Source organism: Tiliqua scincoides, chromosome 12 (genome assembly GCF_035046505.1).
Source record: "Tiliqua scincoides isolate rTilSci1 chromosome 12, rTilSci1.hap2, whole genome shotgun sequence".
Lineage (NCBI taxonomy): Eukaryota > Metazoa > Chordata > Lepidosauria > Squamata > Scincidae > Tiliqua > Tiliqua scincoides.
Window position 1 is genome coordinate 16,015,867 of NC_089832.1, and position 27,862 is coordinate 16,043,728.

General features: G+C 49.0%; 2 protein-coding genes and 1 pseudogene across 2 annotated transcripts in view; all 3 read left to right on the forward strand.

Moving 5' to 3' along the window:
* The window catches only part of LOC136663106 (synaptotagmin-like protein 2), a 50,367-nt gene extending 34,854 nt beyond the window's left edge, over nt 1-15,513 (forward strand). The window contains exons 8-17 of the mRNA XM_066640049.1: nt 706-804; nt 2,743-2,834; nt 3,695-3,796; nt 4,657-4,826; nt 5,520-5,622; nt 6,720-6,881; nt 8,780-8,858; nt 11,007-11,106; nt 12,087-12,292; nt 13,525-15,513. Coding sequence (XP_066496146.1) covers nt 706-804; nt 2,743-2,834; nt 3,695-3,796; nt 4,657-4,826; nt 5,520-5,622; nt 6,720-6,881; nt 8,780-8,858; nt 11,007-11,106; nt 12,087-12,292; nt 13,525-13,670 — 1,259 coding nt within the window. The 3' untranslated portion in view covers nt 13,671-15,513. The remainder of the gene's footprint in view (nt 1-705; nt 805-2,742; nt 2,835-3,694; nt 3,797-4,656; nt 4,827-5,519; nt 5,623-6,719; nt 6,882-8,779; nt 8,859-11,006; nt 11,107-12,086; nt 12,293-13,524) is intronic.
* Nucleotides 12,395-12,511, forward strand: LOC136663403 (5S ribosomal RNA; annotated as a pseudogene).
* A 5,219-nt stretch (nt 15,514-20,732) lies between the features above and the next one.
* On the forward strand, nt 20,733-23,720 carry RAB39B (RAB39B, member RAS oncogene family). Its single transcript, XM_066640077.1, has 2 exons — nt 20,733-20,962; nt 23,294-23,720. The coding sequence occupies exons 1-2, from the start codon at nt 20,748-20,750 to the stop codon at nt 23,718-23,720; spliced, it is 642 nt and encodes a 213-aa protein (XP_066496174.1). The 5' UTR covers nt 20,733-20,747.
* The last annotated feature ends 4,142 nt before the right edge of the window (nt 23,721-27,862 follow it).

Consider the following 27,862-nt stretch of genomic DNA (forward strand, 5'->3'; position numbering starts at 1 on the left):
ATCCCCTGCATAATTTTGTATGTCTCAATCATGTCCCCCCTCAGGCGCCTCTTTTCTAGGCTGAAGAGGCCCAAACGCCGTAGCCTTTCCTCATAAGGAAGGTGCCCCAGCCCAGTAATCATCTTAGTCGCTCTCTTTTGCAACTTTTCCATTTCGACAAATCCCTGATGATGACTTGGTTACCTTAGGGTGTACAAACTTTTTGGCAGGAGGGCCACATCATCTGTCTGACACTGTGTCGGGGCCCAGGGAAAAAAAGAATTGATTTAAATTTCAAATTTGAATTAATTTACCTAAATTAATATATTAGAAATGGAACTTCTTTGAATGAATGACGGTCTTGCAATAGCTCAAGGCCTCAAAAAGGCCTTGCGCAAATCAAGGCCGTTCTTTCCTTCACTGCCACTGCTGCATCACAAATGTGAAACAGCAAGTAGTGGAGGGAGCCCTCGTCCCACAGCTCATGCAAGAGGTTGAACATTCCCCCTCATGCTGAGAGCACGAACGTTGGGCAAGCCTGGGTTCCACCAGCAAGTCTCTGGAGGGCCAGAGTCTCATTGGAGTCTGGGGGCTCCCCGAGGGCCGCATTGGGAGTCCCCGAGGGCCGCAAGTGGCCCCCAGGCCGGGGTTTGGGCACCCCTGCCTTAGTACATGGTACCATTTTCTTTCACTGTTTTAATGATGTTTCTTTTCAATGTGTTCCAGAGGGAAATGGATATTCCTCTCCTGGTGCCAAGAAATCTCCACGGGCCAATGGCTTCAATCTGGCAAAAAGCATGGTGAACCTTTATACGACCACAGAGAGTGAGTGGTAGCCGGCCGCTCTCTGTTTCTCTGGCTTTTGCTCAAATATTGGCCTGTGCGACTTGTGACCTACTGATCTATGGTGGTCTAGGGGCAGGGGAGAACTTGTCTGGATTTGCTGCCTGTCTGGAAGTGTGGAAAATAAGAAGGGGAATACAGTAGCATAGCTAGGGGGGGCGAAAGGTATCTGGGTCAGGTGATGCAGTGAAACCCCAGTGTCACTGTGCAGGCGTGGTTGTCACAACCCCCTCCCATGTGTGTGTGCAACCTTGGCTTGGAAACGGCTCCATTGGGAGCAGTACGGGACCAAGGTTGGGTGGGAGAGCCCATTTTGGGCACCAAGGCTGTGCCCATGCCACGCAACAACAGTGAATGCCGTCACCCCCTGCCTCCTGCAGTGTAAAACCACCACTTTGCCATACACCCCCCCAGCCTTGGCCTAGCTATTCCACTGGGGGGAATGCAACCAGCTGAAAAGATTTTCCCAATGATTGGTGCCACCTCCCCACCAAGGGCTGCCTCCAGACCTCTTGGTGTCCAAGGTGGCATGTCAAAGGTTGCCCAGGGGTGTGCCAGTCTTCTCCACTCGGGGCACTCAGCTCTGTTTTTGCAACAATACATGGTGAGTGGCTGCATTCAATGGGGCGGGCCCACACTGTGTAAACCTGCTTTGCTCTGAGATATCTGGAATGAATCTGGCTGTGGGCAATATATTTACTTCGTATTTACCATTTTGCCTGATCTTGTCTGATCTCGGAAGCTAAGCATGGTCAGGCCTGGTTAATATTTGGATGGGAGACCGCCTGGGAATACCAGGTGCTGTAGGCTTACACCATAGTCTTTCAAGACTGAAGGTTGCCAACCACCATGCTTTAGAGCAGACCCTTAGAGGACTTCACCCTCTACCAAGGGTATAAGTTGTGAGTTGATCCTTATCTATGTTCTGCACGGTCAGACACAAAAATACCACTAGTGTTATGGAAACAGAATTGATTATTTTGCATTGTGTTTTTTTTCCCCACTTGGGCTGTGAAAATACCTAAGGAATGATGATTTTGGCTTCCTCATGGGTGACAACAGTTACAAGAATGAACATGCTAGTGGGAATTAAGCTTTCTCGTTCAGAGCTGCCTTGCTCTGCTCTTCCCACGGGTGGTATGCCAGCATCCCGAGCTGAGCTGGGCACCGCCATCTTGAATCTCACAAGGTGGCGGTGCCCAGGGAGAACTGGAAAGAGGTGTAATCGTGGCCAACTTGCCGCCCTAAGGCGACATGAACCCTGGTGTATAGGACTGTACCTTTATTCTTGACTACCTATCTTGAGATATGACTCTATGCTGGTGACAAAATCAAGTGACTCTGGGTTGGATTGCGGCCAGTGTGGCAGTAAATCTGTTTCCTATGGGAAGATTATTCTTTCAAACTTAAGGGCCAAACTGCAGGTCATACACAACTGTGTGCAAGAAAACACCAATAGCGGTTAAAAAGCAGTATCGGGGAGCATCTGGTTTTCAGCAGAGAAGTAATGGGAGGGGAGGATTCCTTGTCCCACCTGCAGTTTTTCTGTGGCAAGCTTCTGCTGTCGTGTCCCCCCCCCCAAGGGGGTTCTAATGAGACCTGCAAGAATAATAGGTAGCTTGTAATTTTTAAGCAAGTGGCACCTCATAGCTTTAAGTAAGGCAGGTTTTTTTTTCAACCACTAGAGGGAGCTGCAATAATCTTTAAACATATGCAATAGTCTTTGTCGGGGGCCCTGTTAATTCCCGTAAGATGACATAGCAGAGATGCTAAAGGCAGGTCTACAAAGCGTTTCAGAAATTCCTCCATTTGTTGCAGTCCCTTTGGGTTTGGGCACCGATGATAAAGCATTTTATTTATTTTTGTGTGTTTTGCCGCTTGCAAAAAATATTGTGTGTCGTGTCCTTGTTTGGCCTCTAGCCTACACAAAGCCTCAGATGGTGACCCATCAATACCTAGAGCCCGAGAGAGTCAAAGACCTGAGCAGATCCACGCCTCTCCTTCTCTCCGAGGTAGGTCTGTGTGGCTTATATCAATGCCTTTTGGGTGGCTTGGAACTGTTTCGCACGCCACAGCGAAAGATGGGAGAAAATGGTTTTATTTCCAAAGTTAGAAGTGCAGAAAGTGGTGTTTATGTGCTTTTATTAAGAATTTACGTTATAATAATCACTTTAAAAGTGGTCTAGGTAGGTCGGTGGTTTTCAAACATTTTAGCACTACTTTTTAGAACGACAATCTGTTGGGACCCTCTGGAAGTGATGTCATGGCTAGAAGTGACATCATCAATTTAGGCTTCAAGCCTAAGCCATGATCAGCCAATGTCCCACAACACAGTATGCTGTTATTTTGCATAGTTTGGAATTCAAACATTCCAGCTCAGAAGTCAAAGCAGAATGCAGGCTTGGATCCTTTTCCAACCACACAGCCCTCCCCCCTTTCCAGCGTCCCATCTTCCTACCTATTCAAGGCAAAACACCAGGCCTCTCTCCTACCAGGAAAATGTACCCTGTATTATCAGCCCTGAATTTTCAGTGGTGGCTGAGCTAGGTGCCACGCAACCCACCTGAAATTGGCTTGCAACCCACCTAGTGGGTCCTAACCCACAGCTGGATAAACTGAGTAGGTGATATAGGTAGCATGGTGTCAACAGATGCCGCCACAGTCATTACCCATGCACCACCACCCCATTTAAAAATAAATAAAAAACAAAACTTTTTTTTGGCAGATTTCAGGTTTTTTTAAAAAAATAAATAAATAGGAGAAGTGCAGAAAGCGGGGTTGTGTTTTTATTTTGTTACCACCATTTTCTCCCACCTCTATCCAGAGTTCTTTGCAGAGCCGGGTTTAATGCCCCAGTTGATTTGCTTTGCAGACAGAATCAGACACAGCTTCGGAAATTAGTTTCCAGTTTACCCGGCACAAGAAGACTCCAAGTGTGGGCAGCCACTCCTCTGATATGGCCTCTGTCTCTTCGGTAGGTACTTAATGTTGGTGGTAGGTGCCCAGCCTTCATATAGAGGCTCTAGGGCAGGGGTGCCCAAACCCCGGCCCTGGGGCCTCTCAATGTGGCCCTCAGGGAGCACCCAGTCTCCAGTGAGCCTCTGGCCCTCTGGAGATTTGTTGGAGCCCGCACTGGCCCGATGCAACTGCTCTTAGCATGAGGGCAACTGTTTGACCTCTTGCATGAGCTGTGGGATGAGGTCTTCATCCACTGCTTACTGTTTCACGTCTGTGATGCAATGGTGGCAGCAAAGGAAAGGCCAGCCTTGCTTTGTGCAAGGCCTTTTATAGGCCTTGAGCTACTGCAAGACCTTCATTCATTCATATAAGTTCATCTTTAATATATTCATTTATGTAAACTTATGTAAATTTATTCAGATTTTAAATGTAAATTAATTCTTTTTTTCCCCAAAAACTTTGGACACCCCTGCTCTAGGGGCTAATGACTATCTGTGCTATAGCCAGTGGTGTAAGAAAAGGTTGACTGGGGGGGGGCTGACCCTTAGTGCCAGGCTGCAGGAGGATTGTCCAAGAGGCTGCCCCAAGATGCTTAAACTTCTTTTTCAAGATAAAAACTTATTTCTTTTAAAACCTCTTTTTCAATTGTTTTTGGGTATGATTATATATACACACAGTTACAAAGTCATATATAAATATACAAATATAAGTCTTTAAGTGTTAACCATATGGAAGAATTCCTCTTTCCTGATTTGGGGCAGGGAAGATGGAGACTCACTTTGGGCCTAGAAAGCTTTCTTTCTCCATGATGAGACGTTGCCAGTGTTGACCTCCTTGGCTTCCTAATTCTGAATGTGCTTCTTGCTCTCTGGGCAGGTGAGTGGCAGTGTCCTGAGCGTGTACAGTGGCGATTTCGGAAGCGTCGATGCCCAGGGACTAGTTCAGTTTGCCTTGGATTACGATGAAAAAAACCGAGAATTCCAAATTTATGTTTCCCAATGTAAGGACCTGGCTATTGTGGATGAGAAGAAAAGTAGGACAGACCCGTGAGTGATGAAATCCTAAATTCATTGTTTCTAAAATCCCCAATCCAGTACACTGTTTTCTATATCCTGAGTACAGTTTTCTAGTACTTTACTGTAATTAAGAGATTAACTTGATTTTAAAAAGGACCAGAAAAAACTGGGTTCATTGCAAACTCAGATGTCATGCCCTATAACAGTCTCATCCATGTGAATCCCAGGGCCCCTAAGAACCACTCTAGGAACAACAAAATCTTTTTTTCTTAGACTACCAGATAATTTTTTTAAAAAAATTTGAAAGGATCCTGGTTTCCAACCAAATGATTTTGAGGCCTCCTTCCATCTCTCCCTCCCAGAGACTCAGCAGAAGCAGCGCTGCTGAAAGGGCAGCATTGGGAGAGCCAAATTATCACAGGGGCTGAATAAAGAGCTTCTGAGGGCTGCATCCGACCCACAGGCCTTAAGTTTCACACCCCTGGACTAAATTGTCCCTCCACGTTGATATCATCTAGGCATCTGCCTGCTGCAGACATTTATCCAAGTTTGCCCTGTCTCCACCAGATGATTTATAACTGCACAGGCGCCAAGTTAACAACCTGGCAGGAGCCTTAATTAGCTTTGGCTGCTGACTGTCAGCGCCAAGTGCCTGTTTTATGAGTTACGCAGCGTCTAGCCGCGATGGATGGACGCAAGCTCTGTCGTTGCCTCTCTTTCCAGGTACGTCAAAACCTACCTACTTCCTGACAAAGCTCGAATGGGCAAGAGGAAAACGTCGGTGAAGAAGAGAACCGTGAGCCCCATTTACAACGAGGTGTTGCGGGTAAGGAGAGGGAAAGAGAGGGTGAATGGAGAGTGCATCCCACACCTCTGTGTGCAGGGGGTGAATCTAATCCTTGGAACATAGGAAGTGGTTTTCTACTGAGTCAGACTATTTGTCTAGCTTAGGACAATGGGCCCTCCTTATCTGTGGGTCCAGCTGTCACGAATTTGAACATCTGCAGATGCCAAGCTCATGGCTGGAGGGCCTCTGAGATCTCCTGGATGTGACCAGGAGTGCCTTCCAGTCATTTCCAGGAGATCTGAGGTGCAGGGAGGTTGTGCGCACTCCTCAGAAGGCCTCTCAGATGCTTCTGAAAGACGCTTCCAGTTTTTTGGCAAATTGGAAGTGCCTTTCAGAAGTATCCAGAAGGCCTTCGCAAATCCAGGGAGCAGAGGGAGAAGCACAGCAAGCACTGGCATGGACCCCTCTTTCTTGGCCCACGAAGGTAGCAGTATGTTGCTTGAGATTCAGAGCCACCTCTTAATCCATGATGGATTAGAACCCCGGTTTTTACAACCGGACACTGTGACACGATGGTCCATAAGAGGACCAGTGTGTTGGCATCCTTCAGTCTCGGAAGACTATGGTGTCACGCTCTGAATGGTGGTTCTGGAACAGAGTGTCCTCTCCAGTGCGCGAAGCCTGGGTAAAGCAGGTATGGAGGATAGGCTGTTACCCATGCAGCAAATCCCCCCTCTCCACGTCGCTGAAATGGTCCAATGGAAAGGCAGAGGCCAATACGGTTGGTTTCAGCGGCGTCGCAGGAGTTGCCAGAACGTGACTGTGTTCAGCCTTGAACTGCCTCAGGGACTCCGGCTCCAGATTTTCCTCGAGGTTGACTCCTGAAGCCTTTTCCATAACTGGATGTAGCTGCAAGGCGGTGGAGGTTTGGGATCAGAGTTTTCCTTCTCTCAGAGGAGCTGCCTTCCCAGGCTGATGAGTCCCATCTACCCGGCGGCTGTTTAGTTGCCTCTTACGACAAGTACAGCCAAACTGAGGGCCTATTCTTATCCCCTGCCCCAGGGGGATAAGAGGACCAAGAGGAAGCCAATTGTGTAAGATGACTGATGTCCTTTTTTTTTCCTTCTTCTCCACAGTATAAAATAGAGAAGATGGTGCTGCTGATTCAGAAGCTGAATCTGTCCGTCTGGCACAACGACCCACTGGGGAGGAACAGTTTCTTGGGCGAGATGGAAATTGACCTGGCTGGTTGGGATTGGAGAAACAACAAGCTGAACTGGTACATGCTGAAACCGCGGGTAAGTGCCGTTGGACAGCGACCCTGGAGAAGGCAGGACTTCTTCAAGGGTGCATGTTGTTGGTAGAAAAATATTTAATTCTAGGGCCATCTGGAAGCGCCCGAGTGCAAGCATTTAGCACATTTGGTGAGAAGCCTTGGCATAGTGCCAGATCAGGTGCCCCTCAGGCTGTGCCCTGGTTTGCCCACTGAGGCCCGGTTGGCCCTCGTTCAGCACTCCTGGAGACATTGGCTTTGTCACTTAGATTTTGGGGATTGGCAGTGGTGGTGGGGATGCCCAGGTTTGGATTTTCAGTGGGTCAACCTTTCAAATCAGTTTCATGGCCTTGCTTTTGCTTATTGTTTTGTGGCATTGGTGAGCTGCTTCAGGTTGCCTTTTAGAGGACAGGGAGGCAGGATAAAAATAACATTTCTGGGCATGAATAAATAATCTGGACTGCATTTTGTTTGGCCAAGGGCGTAAACAAATAACTGGGAATTCAAATGTAACCCGTTTTGAGCCTGGGATTGGATGGGCCGAGGGCCAAGTGACATATCCCCATTAATGGCATTGTTGGCCTTGATGTGCTTGTGTTCTGTTTGGAAGGCAGCAGCCAGGGAGCCCTGATTGGCAAGGTGGGGAGAGAGGGACAGCTTTAATCCTGAACCCTGCAAATCCAGATCGGGTCCTCCTAGGCAAAGAGCAGCTGCAAGGACAGAGGCAAGTGGGGACTGTGGCAGAGGCCAAAGCAGCAATTCTCAACCAGTGTGCCATGGCAGGACCGCCAGTGTGCCATGGGAGTTTGCAGCACAGCGTTGAAAATCACTGCAAAACTCTCCTGGGTTCTGTGGCTCTGATTCTAGGGCGACTGTCTGTAGTGAGGAATTGTCTGTCCCAGACAGTTGCCCTCGGAACAGCCACAGAACCTGAAAATGTCTCTCCAAGTGACATCACAAGGTATGGTTGGCAACCTTCAGTCTTGAAACACTATGGTATAAGCCTACAGCACCCAGTATTCCAAGGTGGTCTCCCATCCAAGTACTAACCAGGCCTGACCCTGCTTAGCTTCCGAGATCATGGTATAAGCCTACAGCACTCTGTATTCCCAGGCGGTCTCCCATCCAAGTACTAACCAGGCCTGACCCTGCTTAGCTTCCGAGATCATGGTATAAGCCTACAGCACCTAGTATTCCAAGGTGGTCTCCCATCCAAGTACTAACCAGGCCTGACCCTGCTTAGCTTCTGAGATCATGGTATAAGCCTACAGCACTCTGTATTCCCAGGCGGTCTCCCATCCAAGTACTAACCAGGCCTGACCCTGCTTAGCTTCCGAGATCATGGTATAAGCCTACAGCACCTAGTATTCCAAGGTGGTCTCCCATCCAAGTACTAACCAGGCCTGACCCTGCTTAGCTTCTGAGATCATGGTATAAGCCTACAGCACTCTGTATTCCCAGGCGGTCTCCCATCCAAGTACTAACCAGGCCTGACCCTGCTTAGCTTCCGAGATCATGGTATAAGCCTACAGCACCCAGGTGGTTTCCCATCCAAGTACTAACCAGGCCTGACCCTGCTTAGCTTCTGAGGTCAGATGAGATCAGGCACGTGCAGGACATCACAAGAGGTGAAGGCCCTAGAGAAGAAAAGCACTGAAAATAGCTGGGCTAAAGAACCAACTGCTCAGTGCTGAGGCCCAGATCCAGGCTGGGCATTCCCTCCATGGCTGCTGCTTACCAAATATTTTCTCCAAAAGGCCCCGTGGGCACCTCTTGGCCAAGGACGCCTGTTGCTTGACCCTTCCGTTTCCTGTTCTAGGTTTCTGCAGTAGGATCTCTGCTGATCATTGACCAATGTAAAGTCCTTGCTGATATTCTAGGCACACTTTGCCTTTTGCACACCAGCCTCTCTGTCTCTTTCAGAGCGTCTCTGCCAGCAACTGTGTGGATCACCGAGGAGTGATGGATCTGTCCATTAAATACGTCCCACCAGGAAGTCTAGGTAGAGACTGCTCTTCACCAAAAATGTTCCCTGATCCTAGAGAGTGGATAGGATCTGTTTCTATGTACTTACATACTGCCTTTTGCATAGATTCAAGGAGGTTTACATCAGCTGGCTGGTCCTAAACCCCATCTTTTCCAAATGGGGTTTTTGCAAGTATTGTTCTATGAGGAAACTTGGAGAAACCTTCACTGGGCAGTCTTGCCGGCTGACTGCATACTTCCCTCCACCCCAGGGGTGCTCAAACCCCGGCCCTGGGGCCACTTGCGGCCCTTGAGGACTCCTAATCTGGCCCTCAGGGAGTCCCTAGTCTTCAACGAGCCCCTGGCCCTCCAGAGACTTGCTGGAGCCCATGCTGGCCTGATGCAACTGCTCTCACTGTCATGGCCAACTGTTTGACCTCTTGCGTAAGCTGTGGGACAAGGGCTCCCTCCACTGCTTGCTGTTTCATGTCTGTGATGCAACAGTGGCAGTGAAGGAAAGGGTGGCCTTGCTTTGTGCCAGGACTTTTAAAGGCCTGGACCTATTGCAAGACCTTCATTCATTCATATAAGTTCCATTTCTAATATATTCATTTATCTAAATTTATTCAAATTTGAAAAGCAAATTAATTCTTTTTTTCTCGGCCCCCAACACACTGTTAGAGAGATGATGTGGCCCTCCTGCCAAAAAGTTTGGACACCCCTGCTCCACCCTCTCACAGCATCTTTATCAGAATCTTCCAGTCTCCCATCCAAAGGCATGACTTGAGCTGATCTCACTTAGCTTCTTAGAGAGCACAAGGCAGCAAACCTAGTCTTTCCCATTTGGTGCTCTCAACAACAATGTGAGACTGGCTGGCTGGCATAGGTGAGGCTGGTAAGAGTGGCTGGCTGGCTCAGGGGCATCCCACAAGCTTCATCGCTGAGCAGGGATCTGAACCTGGACCTCCCTGGTCCCAATCTACCCACTACTACCCTGTACTTAACACCATCTACACACTAACAGCCCAACCCTATCTGGGCGTTACGGTGGCAGATCCTGTGATCCACCACCATAAGGTCTGGAACAATGGCACAAAAGTTGCTCTGTCATCTGTGGGCCAAGAACACCAGCGCAAATGACCAGAGGCCACATGGCGGTGCCATCAACCCAAATGACCACACCTGGAGTAGGTGAGTTGGTGGTAGAGTCAATTCAGGGTAGAAACACAGGCAATTCAGGGATAAAAACAGGGCTGGACTGGGGTGGTTGAAGGGTGGGTGTGGGAGGATCTCGGCAGCACCAGCGCACACTGAGATTCTACCCTCCTTTCCTGGCCTGGAGCCGCACCCAGCTCTCCTCTGGCTTATTCCAACGAGCTGGCATAGGTCCAAGGAGACCTACTGGTGGCCAGGTGACCTACAGGGAGGTAAGTAAAAAGGGTTTTTTATTACCTCTGCTGGGCTATATGGTTGCCTGCCCACCCACCGCAGCAGAGGTGCAGTTATGGACTGGCAAGGGATAGGATTGGGCCCTTAGTCTCCTACATATCTACAGGTTCTGTTCTGGAAGTCTGTACACATATTGAAATGTTCAAAACAGCTGATGTTTTTTGCTGGCCCAGCACTCTCACACCTACACAAAAGCACCCCATAATTCAAAGGGCCAGTGTCTTCCTGATTTCTTAAACTTCTAGATGAGACTGCTTGTTGGTGATCGTCTGGTCTTGGGCAGGAGGTCTGGTCTAGAGGGTAGAGCCTCCATCTTGTTGGGCAGGAGGTCTTGTTGGGCAGGATCGTCTTGTTGGGCAGGAGGTCTGGTCTAGAGGGTAGAGCCTCCGTCTGCCTGAAGATAACATCCACAAGGTCGCCAGTTCGAGGCCACTAGCACCGTGCGACCTTGAAGCAGCTGACAAGCTGAAGCTGAGCTATTTCCATCTGCTCTGAGCGTGGGAGGATGGAGGCCAGAATGTGCAACCAGACCAAGAAAGACACATCTGAATGTAGTGGTTCTTGAAAGAAAGAACCTTCTTTCAATTTGTAAAAATCCCTGCGTGGATTTAATAAGCCTGCCTATGTAAACCGCCTTGAATAAAGTCTTGAATAAAGACCAAGAAAGGAGGTATATAAATACCTGTTGTTGTTGTTGTTATTATCGTCACCCATTTCTCTTGTCATTTCATCGCAGGTTGGAAGACTCCTCCATCTGGTGAGGTCCATATCTGGGTCAAGGACACCAAAGATCTCCCACAGTTGCGGCCCTCTGGGGTGGATTCCTTTGTGAAATGGTATGTGTCCTTTTGGGGGGGGGGTATGCATAGATATATAAGCATAGCAGTAAGCACCCCCCACCTGAATGTAGGTGTTCAGAACTGTTCACGAACAGCACCAATCCCCTGCTTGGAATCACCTCTCACTTCTCACACTAGCAGGTAGTCAGTCCTGAGAGCACTGAGCATTTGTTTCTTGAACACATGTGCCCTGCAGCTTTTTAAATATTTTTTTTAATTTTTCACACTTCTATACTGCCCTTTCTCCAAAACGTTCAAGGCAGTATGCATTATTGCTCCCCTCCTTTTGGCCTCACAACCAGGCAAGGCTGAGAGATAGTGACTGGCCCAAGGTCACCCCAGAAGCTCACCCCTTGGTTACCCCATGGCCAAACGAGGATTTGAACCTGGATCTTCCAGGTCTAAGTCCCAAACCACTACACCATCCTGGCTTGGCTTTTAGCAGGTACAGTCTCCCATGCAGCACATATTGGGCTCAATCCAGCCAACACAATCCCTTTTAAGTCCCCCTGGTTATGACGCCAGAGCTCCTCACTGCATTCAAACTCTCCTGGTGGGCTTAGAAGAACTTCAGCTGGCTTGATTGTGCACACTGAGGTCCTTGCAAAGATTAGTTCACTGTGACCCTAAAAAAAATTGCCCAAAGGAAAAAAATCTATTGGCATAAGAAGAATCCTCCTGAATCAGGCCAAAGGCTGATCTATTCCAGCTTCCTGTAGCTCACGTTGGCCCACCAGATGCCCTGGGGAACACACATGACAACAAGGTACCTGCATTCTGTTGCTAGTCCCTTGCACCTGGTATTGAGAGATAGCCTAGTTCTAAAAACTAGGAGTTGCACCTGATCATCTAACCGATGATGTCCAATCATCTTGTAAAGGCATCTGGGCTAGATGCCATCACCACATCCTGTGGCAAGGAGTTCCACAGATGAATTACACGACAGGCCGCATTGCTCATTCTTTCTCCCTTTCCAGCTATGTTCTTCCAGACACCAGTAAGAAGAGTTATCAGAAAACCCGCATTGTCAAGCGAGACTCCAACCCCATTTTTAACCACACCATCGTGTACGACGGATTCCACACGGAAGACCTGAAAGACGCCTGCGTTGAGCTGACCGTCTGGGATCATGAGAAATTGACCAATCACTTTCTTGGAGGGATCCGGCTAGGACTTGGCACAGGTAATTGGCTCATCACTTTGTCTCCTGTGAACGTAGTTTCAGGGTTGAGATGAAAGATATTCCTCCATTCTGCAAAGATATAAATAGAAAGGGTTGGCAGCAAACTTTAGCTCCAACCCTGCACATGCCCGATCTTGTCTGATCTCGGAAGCTAAGCAGGGTCAGGCCTGGTTAGTACTTGGATGGGAGACTGCCTGGGAATACCGGGTGCTGTAGGCTTATACCATAGTCTTTCGAAACTGAAGGTTGCCAACCACCAACTTTAAAACCAAAGAGAACTTTTCCCCTGGGGAAAAAAAATGGCTTGGCTGAAATTAAAATTGTGAGTCTCTTATAAATTCTCAATTTACCTTTTGCTTCTCAAATCCTTTTGGCCCTCTGGGTTGCATTTCTTGCCTGTATACATCTATCCTGTTTGTACATTATGCGTCCTTCTGAAGTTAGCCGTCCATTGAAGTTACTTTATGAAAAAGTTTCTGATAAAATTTTAAAATGCAACAATTAGCATTAAATTGAAATGGAGTAATTTTTTTAAAGCACAAAATAGTAATAAAACCAGCACTGAATCTAGCAATGAATTGAAACAGCATGAATTAAAGCAATTGTACATTTTAGTGGATGTCCCCTGGTTCTGGTGTTGTGTGAAAGGGAAAAAGAACATCCCCCTATCCACTTTATCCATCCTCTGCATAAAAGGAAGCCTTGCAGGTCTCTTGTGATCTGGTGTGCTCCCTGGGGCATTTGGTGGGCCGCTGTGAGATACAGGAAGCTGGACTAGATGGGCCTCTGGCCTGATCCAGTGGGGCTGTTCTTATGTTCTTAACTACAATTCCCAGGAAGCCTTGCAGGTCTCTTGTTATCTGGTGTGCTCCCTGGGGCATTTGGTGGGCCGCTGTGAGATACAGGAAGCTGGACTAGATGGGCCTATGGCCTGATCCAGTGGTGCTGTTCTTATGTTCTTAACTACAATTCCCAGGAAGCCTTGCAGGTCTCTTGATATCTGGTGTGCTCCCTGGGGCATTTGGTGGGCCACTGTGAGATACAGGAAGCTGGACTTGATGGGCCTATGGCCTGATCCAGTGCGGCTGTTCTTATGTTCTTATGTTCAGATGAAAGTGCAAGGTATTGCTGTCATATTTTGTGCCAGGAGGTAGGAGAGGGAATAAATGATAATGGGGTGCCCCTTTCCACAACCCCTGCCCCACAACCGACTCCCTCTTGCTTTTTCCAAGGCTCCAGCTATGGGATTGCAGTGGATTGGATGGATTCCACTCCAGAGGAGGTTGCCTTTTGGCAGGAAATGACCACAACGGTAAACGAATGGATTGACGGATCACTGCCTTTGCGGTCCTTGGCTGGGAAAAGGAAGTTGAAATGAAACTTTGGGCACCAAACTTAACTTAGAAATGGAGCACCCTAACCTGAAGGATGGTGGACTGCTGACAGAACTACGGCTAGCTGGAGCGGAACTGCAAAATCCTTCAAAGAGACTTAAGAGCTAAGTATTATTTTTCATCCCTGGTGAGGACTAGGAAGATGGAATACTGCTGCGCACCTCAGCTAGCAAAAAGGAACTGCCGTTTACCTCTCTATCATTTACGTGCTACGTTTTGATTGTATTTGATTTGGGGTATGTATCCAAAGGACAAGGAAGAAGCAAAGAGAAATATTTTTACAGGGTCCTTTTTAAAACATTTGTTCCTATTATCATGATGTCTTGTTTTTGGGGTGTGTGTTTTTTTTTTCTTTGCAGAGGAAGTTCTAAGAAAACTTTGACTGGCATTAGTGGCATAGCTAAGGGGGCAAGGGGGTGCATTGCCACACCTTGAGGCGGTGCCGTCTCGGACCCCTGATGGTGGACCTGAGGCAAAAAAAGCAACCTTCTGAGGCTCGCTTCCCCGGGCCTCAGATGACCTCCTGGAGGCCTTAGGCATGTTTTGTTGCCTTTCTAAGACTTCTGGGAGACTTCTGAGGCACGGGGAGGCTCTGCATGGCCTCTCCATGCCTCAGACCACCTTCCAGCTGCCAGGGGTGTGTTAAATTTGACATCCAGGGGGGGTGTTAAACAATTTTGAGCCCCTGGGTGCCAAATGGCTTAGCTACACCCACTGGCTAGCATTACTCATATGCTCACCAGTAAGCACCAATATTAGAAGAACCTGGAAACCTACTGTCTAATGCCAATGAAACATAAAAACCTTTTTCTAGTATGTATCCTGGGACAAAGCCTTTATGCTGTTTCAGGCCAGTGGGTCCATCTAGCCAGTATGGTCTATTCCAGGGGTGCCCAAACCCCGGCCCGGGGGGCACCTTGCGGCCCTCAGGGGCAGCCAATCCGGCCCTTGGGGAACTCCCAGTCTCCAACGAGCCTCTGGCCCTCCAGGGACTTGCTGGAGCCCATGCTGGCCCAATGCAACAGCATGAGGATGACTGATCGACCTCTCACCTGAGCTGTGGAATGAGGGCTCCCTCCATTACTTTATGTTACACGTCTGTGATGCAGCAGTGGCAGTGAAGGAAAGGCTGGTCTTGCTTTGTGCAAGGCCTTTTATAGGCCTTGAGCTATTGCAAGACCTTCGTTCATTCATATAAGTTCCATCTCTAATAAATTCATTTATGTCAATTTATTCAAATTTTAAATGTAAATTAATTTTTTTTCCTGGCCCCCGACACAGTGTCAGAAAGATGATGTGGCCCTCCTACCAAAATGTTTGGACACCCCTGGTCTATTCCAAGGTACTGGCTGGACCACAGTCCTGACTTCTGATGGACAACTTGGTGCTGATTGGAAATGGGCAAGTGCCAGTTAAGTCTCAGTTAAGATACTGTTAGATTAATTAGTGCAGCACAGTAATAGATGACGCTGCCCTTTGTTCGATCTGTAGCATATTCAGGCCTTGTGGGTAATGTTGCCATATTATCTCTGTTTTACTTGAAAGATAGTAAACGCGTTCTAAGCCAAAAATTAAAGAATATAGGTACTGGTCAGTTTTCACAGGTAGGACAGGAAGGGCCATCGGAAATGTGAAATGAATATCCACATTTCTCTGTGCTTGGATTCTGTACCTTTTTGATGGATTTTACTGGCAAGAAGGTAAAATGAAACTCTTAATGCAATCGGCTCCTGAACTTTGGAGCTCTGAAACATGTCTTGAAATTTCACTTGTACATAATAAACTAAAAAGTTGTTCCTGCAGAATTTCTCCCACTGCAATCCTTATTACAAGTGCTAAAATAAAGCCCATGCTTGCCATCTTCCCTCCAATTGCACTCCAGCTGTGCCTCGGTTTCCCAGCAGGGGCAAGAATTGTCTTTCAGGGTTACAGAGCAACCTCATCCTCTCCAGTCCCTCCTTGTGTCAGCAGAGGGAACCCCCAGTGTTGAGAAGGGAGCTTCCCTATTCTTTTCCATCAAAGATAGCCCTGTACACACCTCTTGGTGCATGTAGAGAGCCTCTCTACCCCTGCAAGAGCCAGGTTAGTGTAGTGGTTTGGGACTTATATCTGGAAGATTCAGGTTTCCCTCATCCCCATTCAGTCATGAAGGTTCCTGGGTGACCTTGAGCCAGTCGCGGTCTCTCAGGGTTGTTGTAAGGTGAAAGGGAAGGAAGGAACCATGCGCATCACCCTGAGCGCCTTAGAGAAACGTCGGTAAAAAAATGTGGAAAAATACATAAGTAAGCATCAATGGGAGTGAACTTAAAGCTTTGGAAACTGAAGAGGACAGTCAATCCATTTGGAGCTACTGTTTGCCCTACTCAGCCATTGTTCATTTAAAAAGAATGGTCTTTGACAACTTGCAGCTTATAGGTGTAGTTTTGGTGCATGATGTACAGGAGAGGCACCAGAGAGCGGTCTGCACCCAAGGGCTCATTGCATAAGCTGAACTCCTCGAAAGCCCCCTCCCCCAATACTGGCCAACCATCACAGATGGAAAGATCCTTGGAAAGAATTAGAGGAGCTGTCACTTTTCCTGTTGCTGACAAGCTTGGGGGCACCCCAGTATGGGACTTTCTCCCCCCCCCCCTGGTTTCAGCAGTTAACATATAAATAGACCCTGCAGTTTTTTGAGTAGAGGTCATTTCAGCTACTCCACCAGTGATTGTCAAACTGTAGGGTGGGTCCCAGGAAGTGATGCAATTTTAGAGCCACCAAATCCTGACATATGTGGTGCTCTTTCCACCAATATCTGAAGCAGAGCCTGAATGTCCCTTTGGTTTGGGGGAGCAATCACTGGGGGGCAGGGAACAGAGATGGGAGGCAGCAGGGTTGATGACAAGACAGACACCAACTAGCAAACTCTCAGGACGGTTTTTTCCCCCTGAGCTCAACCCTGCAGAGAAAATGGTTCTTATGAACAGAGACTATGTGGAGGGAACAAGGCGCATGTTGAAATGAACATAAGAACAGCCCCACTGGATCAGGCCATACGCCCATCTAGTCCAGCTTCCTGCATCTCACAGCGGCCCACCAAATGCCCCAGGGAGCACACCAGATAACAAGAGACCTGCAAGGCTTCCTGGGAATTGTAGTTAAGAACATAAGAACAGCCCCACTGGATCAGGCCATAGGCCCATCTAGTCCAACTTCCTGGATCTCACAGCGGCCCCACCAAATGCCCCAGGGAGCACACCAGATAACAAGAGACCTGCAAGGCTTCCTGGGAATTGTAGTTAAGAACATAAGAACGGCCCCACTGGATCAGGCCATAGGCCCATCTAGTCCAGCTTCCTGTATCTCACAGCGGCCCACCAAATGCCCCAGGGAGCACACCAGATAACAAGAGACCTGCAAGGCCTCCTGGGAATTGTAGTTAAGAACATAAGAACGGCCCCACTGGATCAGGCCATAGGCCCATCTAGTCCAGCTTCCTGTATCTCACAGCGGCCCACCAAATGCCCCAGGGAGCACACCAGATAACAAGAGACCTGCAAGGCTTCCTGGGAATTGTAGTTAAGAATATAAGAAGGGCCCCACTGGATCAGGCCATGGGCCCATCTAGTCCAGCTTCCTGCATCTTACAGCAGCCCACCAAATGCCCCAGGGAGCACACCAGATAACAAGAGACCTGCATCAAATGATTTGAGAAGATGCAGATACAGCCAGAACGAAGGCTTTGTTGCTTGGGTTTCTCTGTCCCTGGCTCTAGGAGCAAAGATGTCCCAACTCCATGGTCCTTTTAATACCAGTTACGGATTCCCACCTGAACGCAGAGAGCCTCACATGTAGCACAAAGCTATAAGCGCATGGATTGCATGCAAAAATCAGTGTGCATTCATCAGTGTGCATCCACTAGTAAGGGCTGCGGGGAGCAACAAAGTCTCGCAAGGGGAGTGAATGCACAAGCTGGAGAAAAATTGTGCAGCGCATCTGAAATGTGAAAACCCTGAGAGCAAAAGAGAGGTTGCTGCAAGGTGACAGCTGAAAAACAAAGAGCATGCACTGCAGTTCAACCAAGCCAGTGTTTTTGTCTCCTAGGTAACCCAAACGCAGTACAATTGCATGGAGTCCTACAATTGCCAAGGAGGGGAGGCTGTGTTTGCCTTGTTGTTGTACTTTTGTCTTCAACCAGGAGATGGCTTGAGTTGCCAACTGGAGAGGCATCAGAGATCAGGCTGCATCCAAGGGCTCACTCCATAAGCTGACTCCCCAAAGCCTCCGCCCCCTCCCACAATACTGGCCAACCATCACAGATTCTCCTGCACCCTCGGAAAGGATAAGAGGAGCTGTCCCTTTTCCTGTTGCTGAAGAGCTTGGGGGCACCCCAGTATGGGACTTTCTTCCCCCCTGCCCCAGGTTTCAGCAGTCTGGTACCTGAACTGTTAACATATAAAATAGACCCTGCAGTTTTTTGAGTGGGTAGTTTTGGCCCTTTATAGGTGCCTAACCTAAGAAGAGCCCTCTTGAATCAAGCCAAGGTTCTTAGATCTCACAATGGCTCACCGAATGCCTTAGGGGGCACTCAAGACAACAGGATACCCTTGCATCTGGCATTCAGAGATAGGCTGTCTCTAAAACCGGGAGGTTGCATACAGTCATCAGGACTTGTAACCTGTGATCGGCTTTTCCTCCCTAAATCTAATCCCCCTTTTAAAGAGATCAGGGGCCAGCACAACATCCTGTGGCAAGGAGTTCCACAGATTAATTACATGCTTGGTAAAGAAGAGTCACATGGATTTTCCTCTTGATCTTCCCCTATTTTGTCCACCTTTGCCCTCGAGGCCATGATGAAGCAGGCACTCTGGTTAGTCTCCAAGGCTACCCCAGCCCACTTTCTCATGGTTGAACTTAAATTGGCTGTTGTAAATCAATGGCTGCTTGCCATGGGGTTATGCTCCCTCCAGGTTTCTGGGCAGCCTGCCAGTGCATGCCAATTTGGGGGGGGGGTGATCTATGGTGGGAGAGAAGTAGATTGTGAGCTTGCTTGGGAGCAGGTCACTGTAGGAAACAGGATGCTAGGTGGAGCTGGACTAGGTGGTTAACCTTTGGCCTGATCCACAAACTCAACACACAGGAGGAATGCCATTTTTCCTGTTTGCCGAGATGCCTTTAAAAGGGGATTGGACAGATTGATGGAGGGAAAGGCAGTCACAGGTTACAAGCCAGGATGGGTACATGCAACCTCTTGGGTTTTAGTAGTAGGCTACCTCAGAATGCCAGGTGCAAGGGAGTGACACCAGGACCCAGCTCCCTTGTTGTCTTGTGTGCTCCCTGAGGAATCTGGTGGGCTGCTGTGAGGTACAAGAAGATGTACTACATGGGCCTCTGGCCTGATCCAGTGAGGCTCTTCTTCTGTTCTTCCCCAGCACGTCATCATTCTGTGGAACTCCTTGCCACAGGAAGTGGTGACGGCGTGCGGCTGAGTTGCCCTTCAAAGGGTTTTGATGGAGGAAACGTACAAGCTGTGATGGGTTTGTGCCTCCTCCTGGTGTCAGAAGCGGTCCAGCTCTGAATGTTGGGTGCCAGGCAAAGGAGTGGCGCTGGGATGCAGGTCTCTGGTTGCCTTCCTGGAGCAACTGGTGGGCCACTGTGGAGCTGGACTAGATGGGCCTCTGACCTGATCCAGCGAGGCTCTTCTTCTGTTCTTCCCCAGCACGTCATCAGTCTGCGGAACTCCTTGCCACAGGAAGTGGTGACGGCGTCCGGCCGAGTTGCCCTTCAAAGGGTTTTGATGGAGGAAATGTACAAGCTGTGATGGCTTTGTACCTCCTCCTGGTGTCAGAAGCGGTCCAGCTCTGAATGTTGGCTGCCAGGCAAGGGAGTGGCGCTGGGATGCAGGTCTCTGGCTGCCTTCCTGGAGCAACTGGTGAGCTGGACTGGATGGTCTCTGGCCTGCCGCAGCCTCCATTGTCCAGAGCTCCTGCTGTGGCTTTTTTTGCTGGGGGCGTCTTTTCGAAGGCGGGCGGTAGAGGCGGGGCTGCGCCTCTCTTCCAGCCTCTACGGCCGCGGCCGGGCCAGCGATGAGTCAGAGGGTTTGGTGCTGATGCTGCTGCTGCTGCCATTTCATCCGCGCCGCGCTCCGCCTGCATCCCTGCCGCAGCTCCATCTTTGCCAGGCTGGGACCAGCATCCTGGAGGGAAGGCCTGCAGAGGATGCCCTTGAGGACACGCGTCTTCCCTTCTGACGTGCACCCTTGAAAAGCTCCCTGGTGGCCGGCCCTGGAGGAAAGCTCGGAGCATCTCTGCCTCCCCCACCCCTGTGCTGCTGCTGATGTGATGATGATGATGATGATGATGATGATGATGGAGGCGGCTTCAGGCCCCTGTTCAGACGAGCATCCTCGGTGGGCCTGCCTGGGCTCCGGCAGCCGGACGCAGCTCTAGGATCCCAGTAAGAGGAGAGGAGGAGGGGGTGGCAACCCCCCCATCCGCCTGCTGCCAACCTTCCCCCCCCCCCCAGTGGGGAGTGAGCAACCCATCCCAGGACCCCCCCAGCCCCTACAAAATGGGGAGGCCTGCCTTGGTGCAGCCTGGAGCGACCAGCTAGAGGAGACCCGGCTTGATTGATTGTTGGGGGGGGGTGTTGGGGGGTGAATTAAGAGCCTTTGACCTTCCCTTTGATTTGCAGCCAAAGGACCGTTTGGACAAGCGCTGGAGGCCCCCAAACCCAGGCTGGAGCGTCCTCCTCGTCGCCTGCACAGCTTGAGCCTTCCTCACTTACTCGCGAGGAGGCCCGGCGCAAGAATCGGGGCCCCTCTCTCTGTGCGCGCCCCCGCGGCTCTCCCAGGCGAGAACGAGGCGCCACCGCCGCAAAGGGACAGAGGAGGAGGAGGAGGAAGAGCGCCACCCCGTGGCCGTAGAGACGTGCTCCTCAAGGGTCCAGCTGCAGCCTCTGCCGGGGGCCTGGCCTTTCTCCCAGGGCTCTGGCCAGGCATGACCAGGAGGGTTTAGGCTTGCTGGCATTCCAGAGCCGGCCACCACCCCAACACTGGTCTCCGGAGAGCCACCGCAGGGAGGATGGAGGCCATCTGGCTCTACCAGTTCCGGCTGATTGTCATCGGGGACTCCACAGTGGGCAAGTCCTGCCTGATCCGCCGCTTCACCGAAGGGCGCTTCGCCCAAGTCTCCGACCCCACCGTGGGAGTGGACTTCTTCTCCCGCCTGGTGGAGATCGAGCCAGGCAAGCGCATCAAGCTGCAGATCTGGGACACTGCCGGGCAGGAGAGGTTCAGGTGAGGAGCAGGCTGATGTGTGAGAAGGGGGCCTGACCCCTGGGGCGAAGGAGAGAGGGGCTGCTTGCCAAGGCCACCCTCCTCTTAGCCCATCTTTTGTGCAAAGAGAGCCTTCATTGTGCTGCTTCAAATGATGCGTGAAGGGGGGGGAGCTAGGATTTTGCTTTGTCATTGCGGGATTGAGATGGGAGAGTGGGGGAGGACCCTCTGTGGGAAGGGGAGAGGGACGGAGGGAGGGACAGAGGCACCAGGCCTCCCTCCCCGCCCCTAACCCTCCATCCAGCCCCCAGGGGCATCCCCTTTCCAACAGCTGTCACTGGAATCAGAATGCTGGAGGAGGTGTATACCTAGCTCAAGGTGGAGATAAGCACATGTGGGGGCGGGGGCTTGGATTGTAGAGTTTTGGATCGGCGCCCTTCAAGTCCAACTTTCCACAGCGCCAGCTAATGGATCAAAGCAAACCCCATCTCATTCAAGAGCCAGCTCTGTGCTGGTCTGGTTAGAATGTGTCTCTGCCCCACCTAGCATCCATTCATCCAAACGCAAGTCTAGCAGCACAAACAGTGTCCCTGTGCAGCTCACCGGTCGGCTTTTCCCCATGTCGGGAAGACCCGAACACAGCCCGAAATTCAAAGAAGGGATTGCTGTCCCGTGGGTTCTAAGGTGGCACAGCTCCTGCTTGAGAGGACTGTACCATCTGCCTCTAAGAACGTGGGTAGCTGCTCTTACAGTTCAGAAATGGTTTGCTCTTAGATATAAATTTGGGTCAGTCTCAGGTGTCACAGTTTCCAAATTGTGACTCTTGGAACACGTTTGTACATATTTATTTCTCAGCCCTAAACCGCAAGGTCAGGAGGCATCATTTTTATGGATGGGTGAAGAATCTCAGGGCTGTGCAGGAAGAGGAACTCATGGAGGCCTGAATGCTGGCCAGTCAGCAGATCTGTGCGCGCTCCCCTTTTTCCTGCCACATGACTGCGAGATGCATTTCAGTTTGGCAGAAGCACCATTGCTCCTGCCACAGTCACATCCCTGCAGTGATTCAGGCTGGATTTACACAATCTCATCTCATGCTACAGAGAGAGAGAGAGAGAGAGAGAAAATGTACTTAGGTTGAGAGGAAAACATTTTGCAAGCATAGATGCATTAATTGCTCTCGTTTTCCTGGTGACTCCACACACCCAGAGGCATAACACAGGTGGATCCAGCCTGAGGGGCACCTGCCCTGGGCACTGTGCCACCCTCAAGGGGGAGCCCCCACAGGAGAAAGAACAGGGGCAGCAGCCGGATTGTGAAGTGACCGCTGCCAGCACTTCCTCCTTCTCCAGTCAAACCCAGAACCGATGCCATAGCGTCATGTGACATCACTGCCCCGGGCAACTGGACCGTTAGATACAACTCTGATCGCGCCACTGCTCCATTTTAGCTCAGTACCATCAACCCCAGCAGTGGCTGTCCAGTCTGGACATGCTAGGGATTGAACCTGGAGCTTTTTTTCACACAATGCCCGCCCCACAGAGCTCCTTGGATCCCACTGATCTCACCCCAAGAGAGCCAAACTGCACGTTACATGAAGCTTGTCATTTAGAGGCTGGTTTAAAATCAGAAGTGTCTCCCCCTCCCCTCCCTAAAGCAGCCTCGTGGAGAGTGGGGGGGTGGGGTGTGATGATGGCTGATGTTTAGGATTTGGGCCTGCAGGGAGAAGGTCACTGCTTCCCTTTTGGTCCCATTTTCTTACAGAAAATCTCCCATTGGAACAGCTCTTTGCTCCCAACACAGCTACATGGTGCAAAAATCCATGATGGTGTAGCAGTTGTGGTGCTGGAAGCTTCCTGGGTGACCTTGCACTAGTTACTCTCTCTCTCAGCCTCGCCTACTTCACAGGGTTGTCGTGAAGATAAAAGGAGGACAGGAACCATATATACCACCCCGAGTTCCTTGGGGTTTTCCTTTAGGATCTTGTCCAAAGCAACTTTTCTGTAGCCAAGGTCTCAGGTGGGATTTGCTTCATCTGGAACCTCTAGTTCTAGATACAGGCCTGTGCAGGCCTGAGCATCAAAACAGCTGCAACAGGACTGCCATGATCAGTGTTCTTCAGCCTTTTTTGTGCCACAACCCCAGTAAACAAATAAAGTCTGAGTTGAAAGGGTGGGCATCCCTTGCTTTTGGAGAATTTGCTGCTACAGGCAGGGGGGTGGACCTTGTAAGTCCCTTCCAACTCTATGATTCTAGAAATGCACACAAATTAAAACAATATCTGAGTTTCAACCAGTATTTTCCTATTTTGAATGGATATTTATTGGCTCTCTTGGGACTGTGGTTCTCTTCCAGGTCCATCACCAGAGCCTACTACAGGAACTCAGTCGGTGGGCTGCTCCTATTTGATATCACCAACCGAAGGTCCTTCAAGAACGTCCACGAATGGCTAGAGGAGACCAAAGTGCACGTCCAGCCTTTCCAGATCGTTTTTGTTCTGGTGGGTCACAAATGTGACCTTGACACTCAGCGGCAAGTGACCAGACACGAGGCGGAGAAATTGGCCGCCGCTTATGGCATGAAGTACATTGAAACCTCTGCCCGGGATGCCATTAATGTGGAGAAAGCCTTCACCGACCTGACTCGAGATATATACGAACTTGTCAAAAGGGGGGACATCACCATCCAAGAGGGGTGGGAAGGGGTCAAGAGTGGCTTTGTCCCAAATGTAGTGCATTCCTCGGAAGAGGTGGTGAAATCAGATCGGAGGTGTCTGTGCTAATTGCCGACTCGGTCAAAAGCGAGGGGAAGCGATGACGTCTCACCAAACTTGCCCTGCTATACAAACTCGGTGTGAGAGACAAGAACGGCGATTGGCGCGTCGAGCATCTTTGCAGGGTGCTTTGGACCTCAGAGGAATCGATCCGCGAGGGGAAATTGGGGCTGAGACCCCCGTCATGTAGGAACGAACCCAGATGCATGCTTATATCGTAGGAGACGGGCAGTGTAAGACTTGAGAAGATCGGATAGGGGGGTCGTAGATGCCAGGGAATTGTACTCAACCTGTTTTAATGCAATCTGTCATTCAGTGCTTTGTGTTGCAGCTTGGTTCAAATACCCCATTATTATGAAATACAGAGAGAGAGAGAGAGAGAGAGAGAGCAATCTTGGCTTCTATCAATAATATATGTTAGGAAGAGTAACGCATCACAAGGTTAGCACTACCTCGATGGTTAATAGTTACAGATGGGGGGACATGGCTATCCATGTCTTCAGCATAAACAAAATCCCCCTTAAAGGAAATGGAGGTGAAGGAGGTGATCACTGAAATACTGAGGACCATTCAAACACAGCCCAGGGAATCACGTGCAGGTAAACGTTGTCCTTTCTCGGGCCCTGTTTGGATGTCTTTGATGCCAGTGATGGGATGGATCAATCTTTTCTGGTTAATTCTTCGGTCCTGAATGGGAAATGTTGTCAATTTCTAAATTTGAAGTGACCAGCACCGGAGATGCCTGTGGAGATCAGCACCCCAGCCATGTGCAAAGCATGCAATATTGGATAGTTATTCTTGAAATTCAGGTGGGATATTCACCCCTACCACTCACACCAAGCTGTCTTGGGCAAACTTGAGTTCAATACAAGCTTCTCATCAATATAAGGGGAAATAATTCTAAAGGGGGGGGGGAGAACTAAATGTTCTCCAAGATCCAGGGCTGTTTCCTTTTCAAAAAAGCAAATTAAAGGAACAATTGGGACCAGTTTGAACACTTCACTCAGTGCCCTCTACAACAGCCAAAGACAACCAGAAAGGACGTGATTAGCAAATGCTGAAAAAAGGTGCGGAGAGCTGCAAGAAGGGACATGGTTTTTTACTTCTGAATGTAGGACTGGATACTTAACTGACCTACATAGCTTTAAGTCAGCCTCCAGCATTCAGGTGAGACCATCAACCTGTTGAGCTTTAGATGCTCTCAGAGTGAAGCCAGGGAATGGCACAGCTTGCCCGAATTCCCAGGGAGAAAGCAGTGTGTTAACCAGCTCTACGTTGGCACTCCGGTGTGCAGAGATTGTAAACCTAATGGTGTAATGGGCTAGAGAGGGATTAGGAGAACCAGTTTGGCATCAAGAAGCAGGTGAGAGCGGAAGTCAGCCTTCTAGAGGTACAGAGTTGGCTAAGACTGCTGCTGTTTTTAGCCAAGATGAATGTGTGCATTTCCCATACATTTGGGTCATTAACGTCCAACGGTTTTGCTAAACTAAAGATGGGGTGACCATGCAAGTCTGAATGGAAAGTTGGAAAAACAAGCAAAGAGCACTGGAATCCATTGTAAGGCCCCTGGCATTTTGCAGGAAAAGGAGGGCATTTAAACAGTTGTGCTCATCAGTTTATTTTCATAGATCCATCTAGTTGCGATCTTTTTTTTTCAGCTGGTGTACTGCTGATGACCACCTTGGGGCAGGGAAAAGGGAAAAAAAATTCGCAAGGGCAGATTAAACAAATGAAAAGCTTCAGTGACACAATTGCAAAAATCACTTGAGCAATGAAGGATGACAAGTGGGTCCTGCAATAAAATGTTGCCGTGGTTTCCCCCTTAGATCAGTGGTTCCCAAACTGTGAGCTGTGGCTCCCTGGGGGAGCGACAGAAACCAGGGGTGCTGCAGCATCCTCATGAGAAGCTGCTACCCTATACAATGCATATAGGATTGTAGCGCTAATGGGGAACCATTGCCTTGGATGCATGCCCACTCAGAGCTCAAGCTTGTGCATATCTACTCAGAAGTCCCATTATAGTCAATGGGGCTTGGTCCCAGGTATGTACAGGTAGGATTGCAGCCTCAGTCCCCGTCCTTCCCACAAAGCAATTTTCTGCCTGTTCACTCACCTGTGTCCCACTTTGTCTAAGGGGCTTACTCCCAGGAAAGGGGCATCCCAGGATTGCAGGCTTACGGTGCAGCTGTTTGCAGCTTCATCTCCAACTGTGGCAATTGCGGTTTTGATTGTAAGCCGACCTATTTCGATGTCTTAACTTCAGAAATATACCACACTTTTTCACTGCTCTATTCTGTACACAGGGTTGTATCCTAAGAACATTAGTCATGATTAAGCACTGCAAAATAAATGACATGGGTTAGTCCCAGCTAATTCAAACCTGGGGCTGGCCCATCCATGAGGCTGGCTGAGACAGCTGTCTCAGGCAGTAGATTGGTGGTGATGGAGGTACCCCTTGCTCCACTGCTCCTACTTGATTAGAAAAGAAAGGAAAGGGCAGAGCAAAAAACAGGTGGGCTACAGTGTGTGGACACTCTAGCCCCCCACTCTGTCATTTGACACTCTAACCTCCACACTTCTCTTTGCTCTGTTCCCCCCCCCCTTCCAATCCAGCAGGTGAGAGCTGGTGCATCAGCAGGTCTTGGGCTCGCCCTAAATGGACCCCATTAATTTCAATGGGACTAACTAAAGATTCTGAGGATTGGATTGAGGATCTTCTGTGTGCTTATACTCTGAGCTGCAGTTACTTCTCGTCATGAGCTGTCAGTACAATCCAAACCTGTCTATTTAGAAGTCATTTGAGACATCCTCCCCAATAAGAATATTTAAAGGTTCAGCTTTAGCACAGTCAAATGCAGGTTCAATAAGTTTGTGTTGTAGAAACCCCAATTTCATCCCCCAGTTTTCATCAAGAAACCCTAACCTCCCACCAGGGTCCAAACATTTTGGGAAACTTTTAGTCAGGGGCACAGCAGATGTAAGCAACTCTTGCTTAGAAGTTATCCAAATTCATTCTGATGCAGTTGGTATATTAAAAAAAAAATTATGAGAAAAGAAAGATGGGGAGAAAGATATAGGGAGTGGTGCATCTTCATTAATAAATTTATTTTTAGGAATCAGATAATGTTTTGCGCTTTTGTAAAAAAAATTAGACTTCAACAGAAATTTGATGGCAGTTTTGAATAAAAACCATTGGATTCAATAGAAAATGCTCAGAAACCATATAGTGGATTTTAGCATCCTTTTATATCAAGCTCTCTTAACCAGTATTGTAACCAGCATCCGGTCCCTCTTTCCTACATTCCCTCTGAGGCTGAAGTCCTATACACACTTTCCTGAGAGAAAGTCCCACTGATTCCAATGAGACTTACTTCTGAGTAGACAAGCATAGGATTGCACTGCTGTACTCTAGAAGGCTTTTCATTCAAATGCCCCAGTGGCCTCATTAGGGTTGCATCACCGGTTGAGGTAGGCCAGGTTATCCCCATGATGGACCTCCTTCCATGTGAGGCAATGCCCCAGGTGGTGGACATGGTGTTACACCATTGCCCCCACTAGTTTTTTGGCTATAACTTTTGATAGAATATATTTCAATGCGGTTTTTCATTGCATTCTGTGTTGAGTTATATATAACATGATGGTATTATTCAAAAGTACCACGATTTAAAAATTTTTGGCCAGTAATTGTGTCACCCCCCTCGTGCGTGTCACCCAGTGCAGCCCATGCCCCAATAATGATGCCACTGACCTGACCCTTCCCCAGATAAAAATCATGCATAGGGGTCACTTTTGCTCACATCTGGAGTCTATAATTTTTACTGTGTTAGAATTACAAAAAGAAGTACAATGTATAGGAAACATAACTTAAAATTGCTATATTCATTCTGATTGGGGGAAAAACCCATAATGTAATCTTTTTCTAATATCTTGCATTTTTATAAATGTAAAAATAAGCAATCGAGAAGGGTGATTGTGATATCTTCTGTAAAAAGAGCTAGAAGGGGCTTAACTTTCTAAGATGAAAAAAAACTAATCTTTTTCTTAACTAGTTTTAGTGTTTGGACTCTGCAAGCAAAACTGGAGGCTCACTGCATTTTTATTTTATTTTTCCCCCGATGTGTTGTTTGCTCTGGGGGCGAGGATTTTCAACT

Coding starts and splice junctions, on each gene's coding strand:
- RAB39B (XM_066640077.1), top strand. CDS start 20,748: ATGGAGGCCATCTGGCTCTACCAGTTCCGGCTGATTGTCATCGGGGAC. Junction 20,963..23,293: donor GCCGGGCAGGAGAGGTTCAG/GTGAGGAGCAGG, acceptor GTTCTCTTCCAG/GTCCATCACCAGAGCCTACT.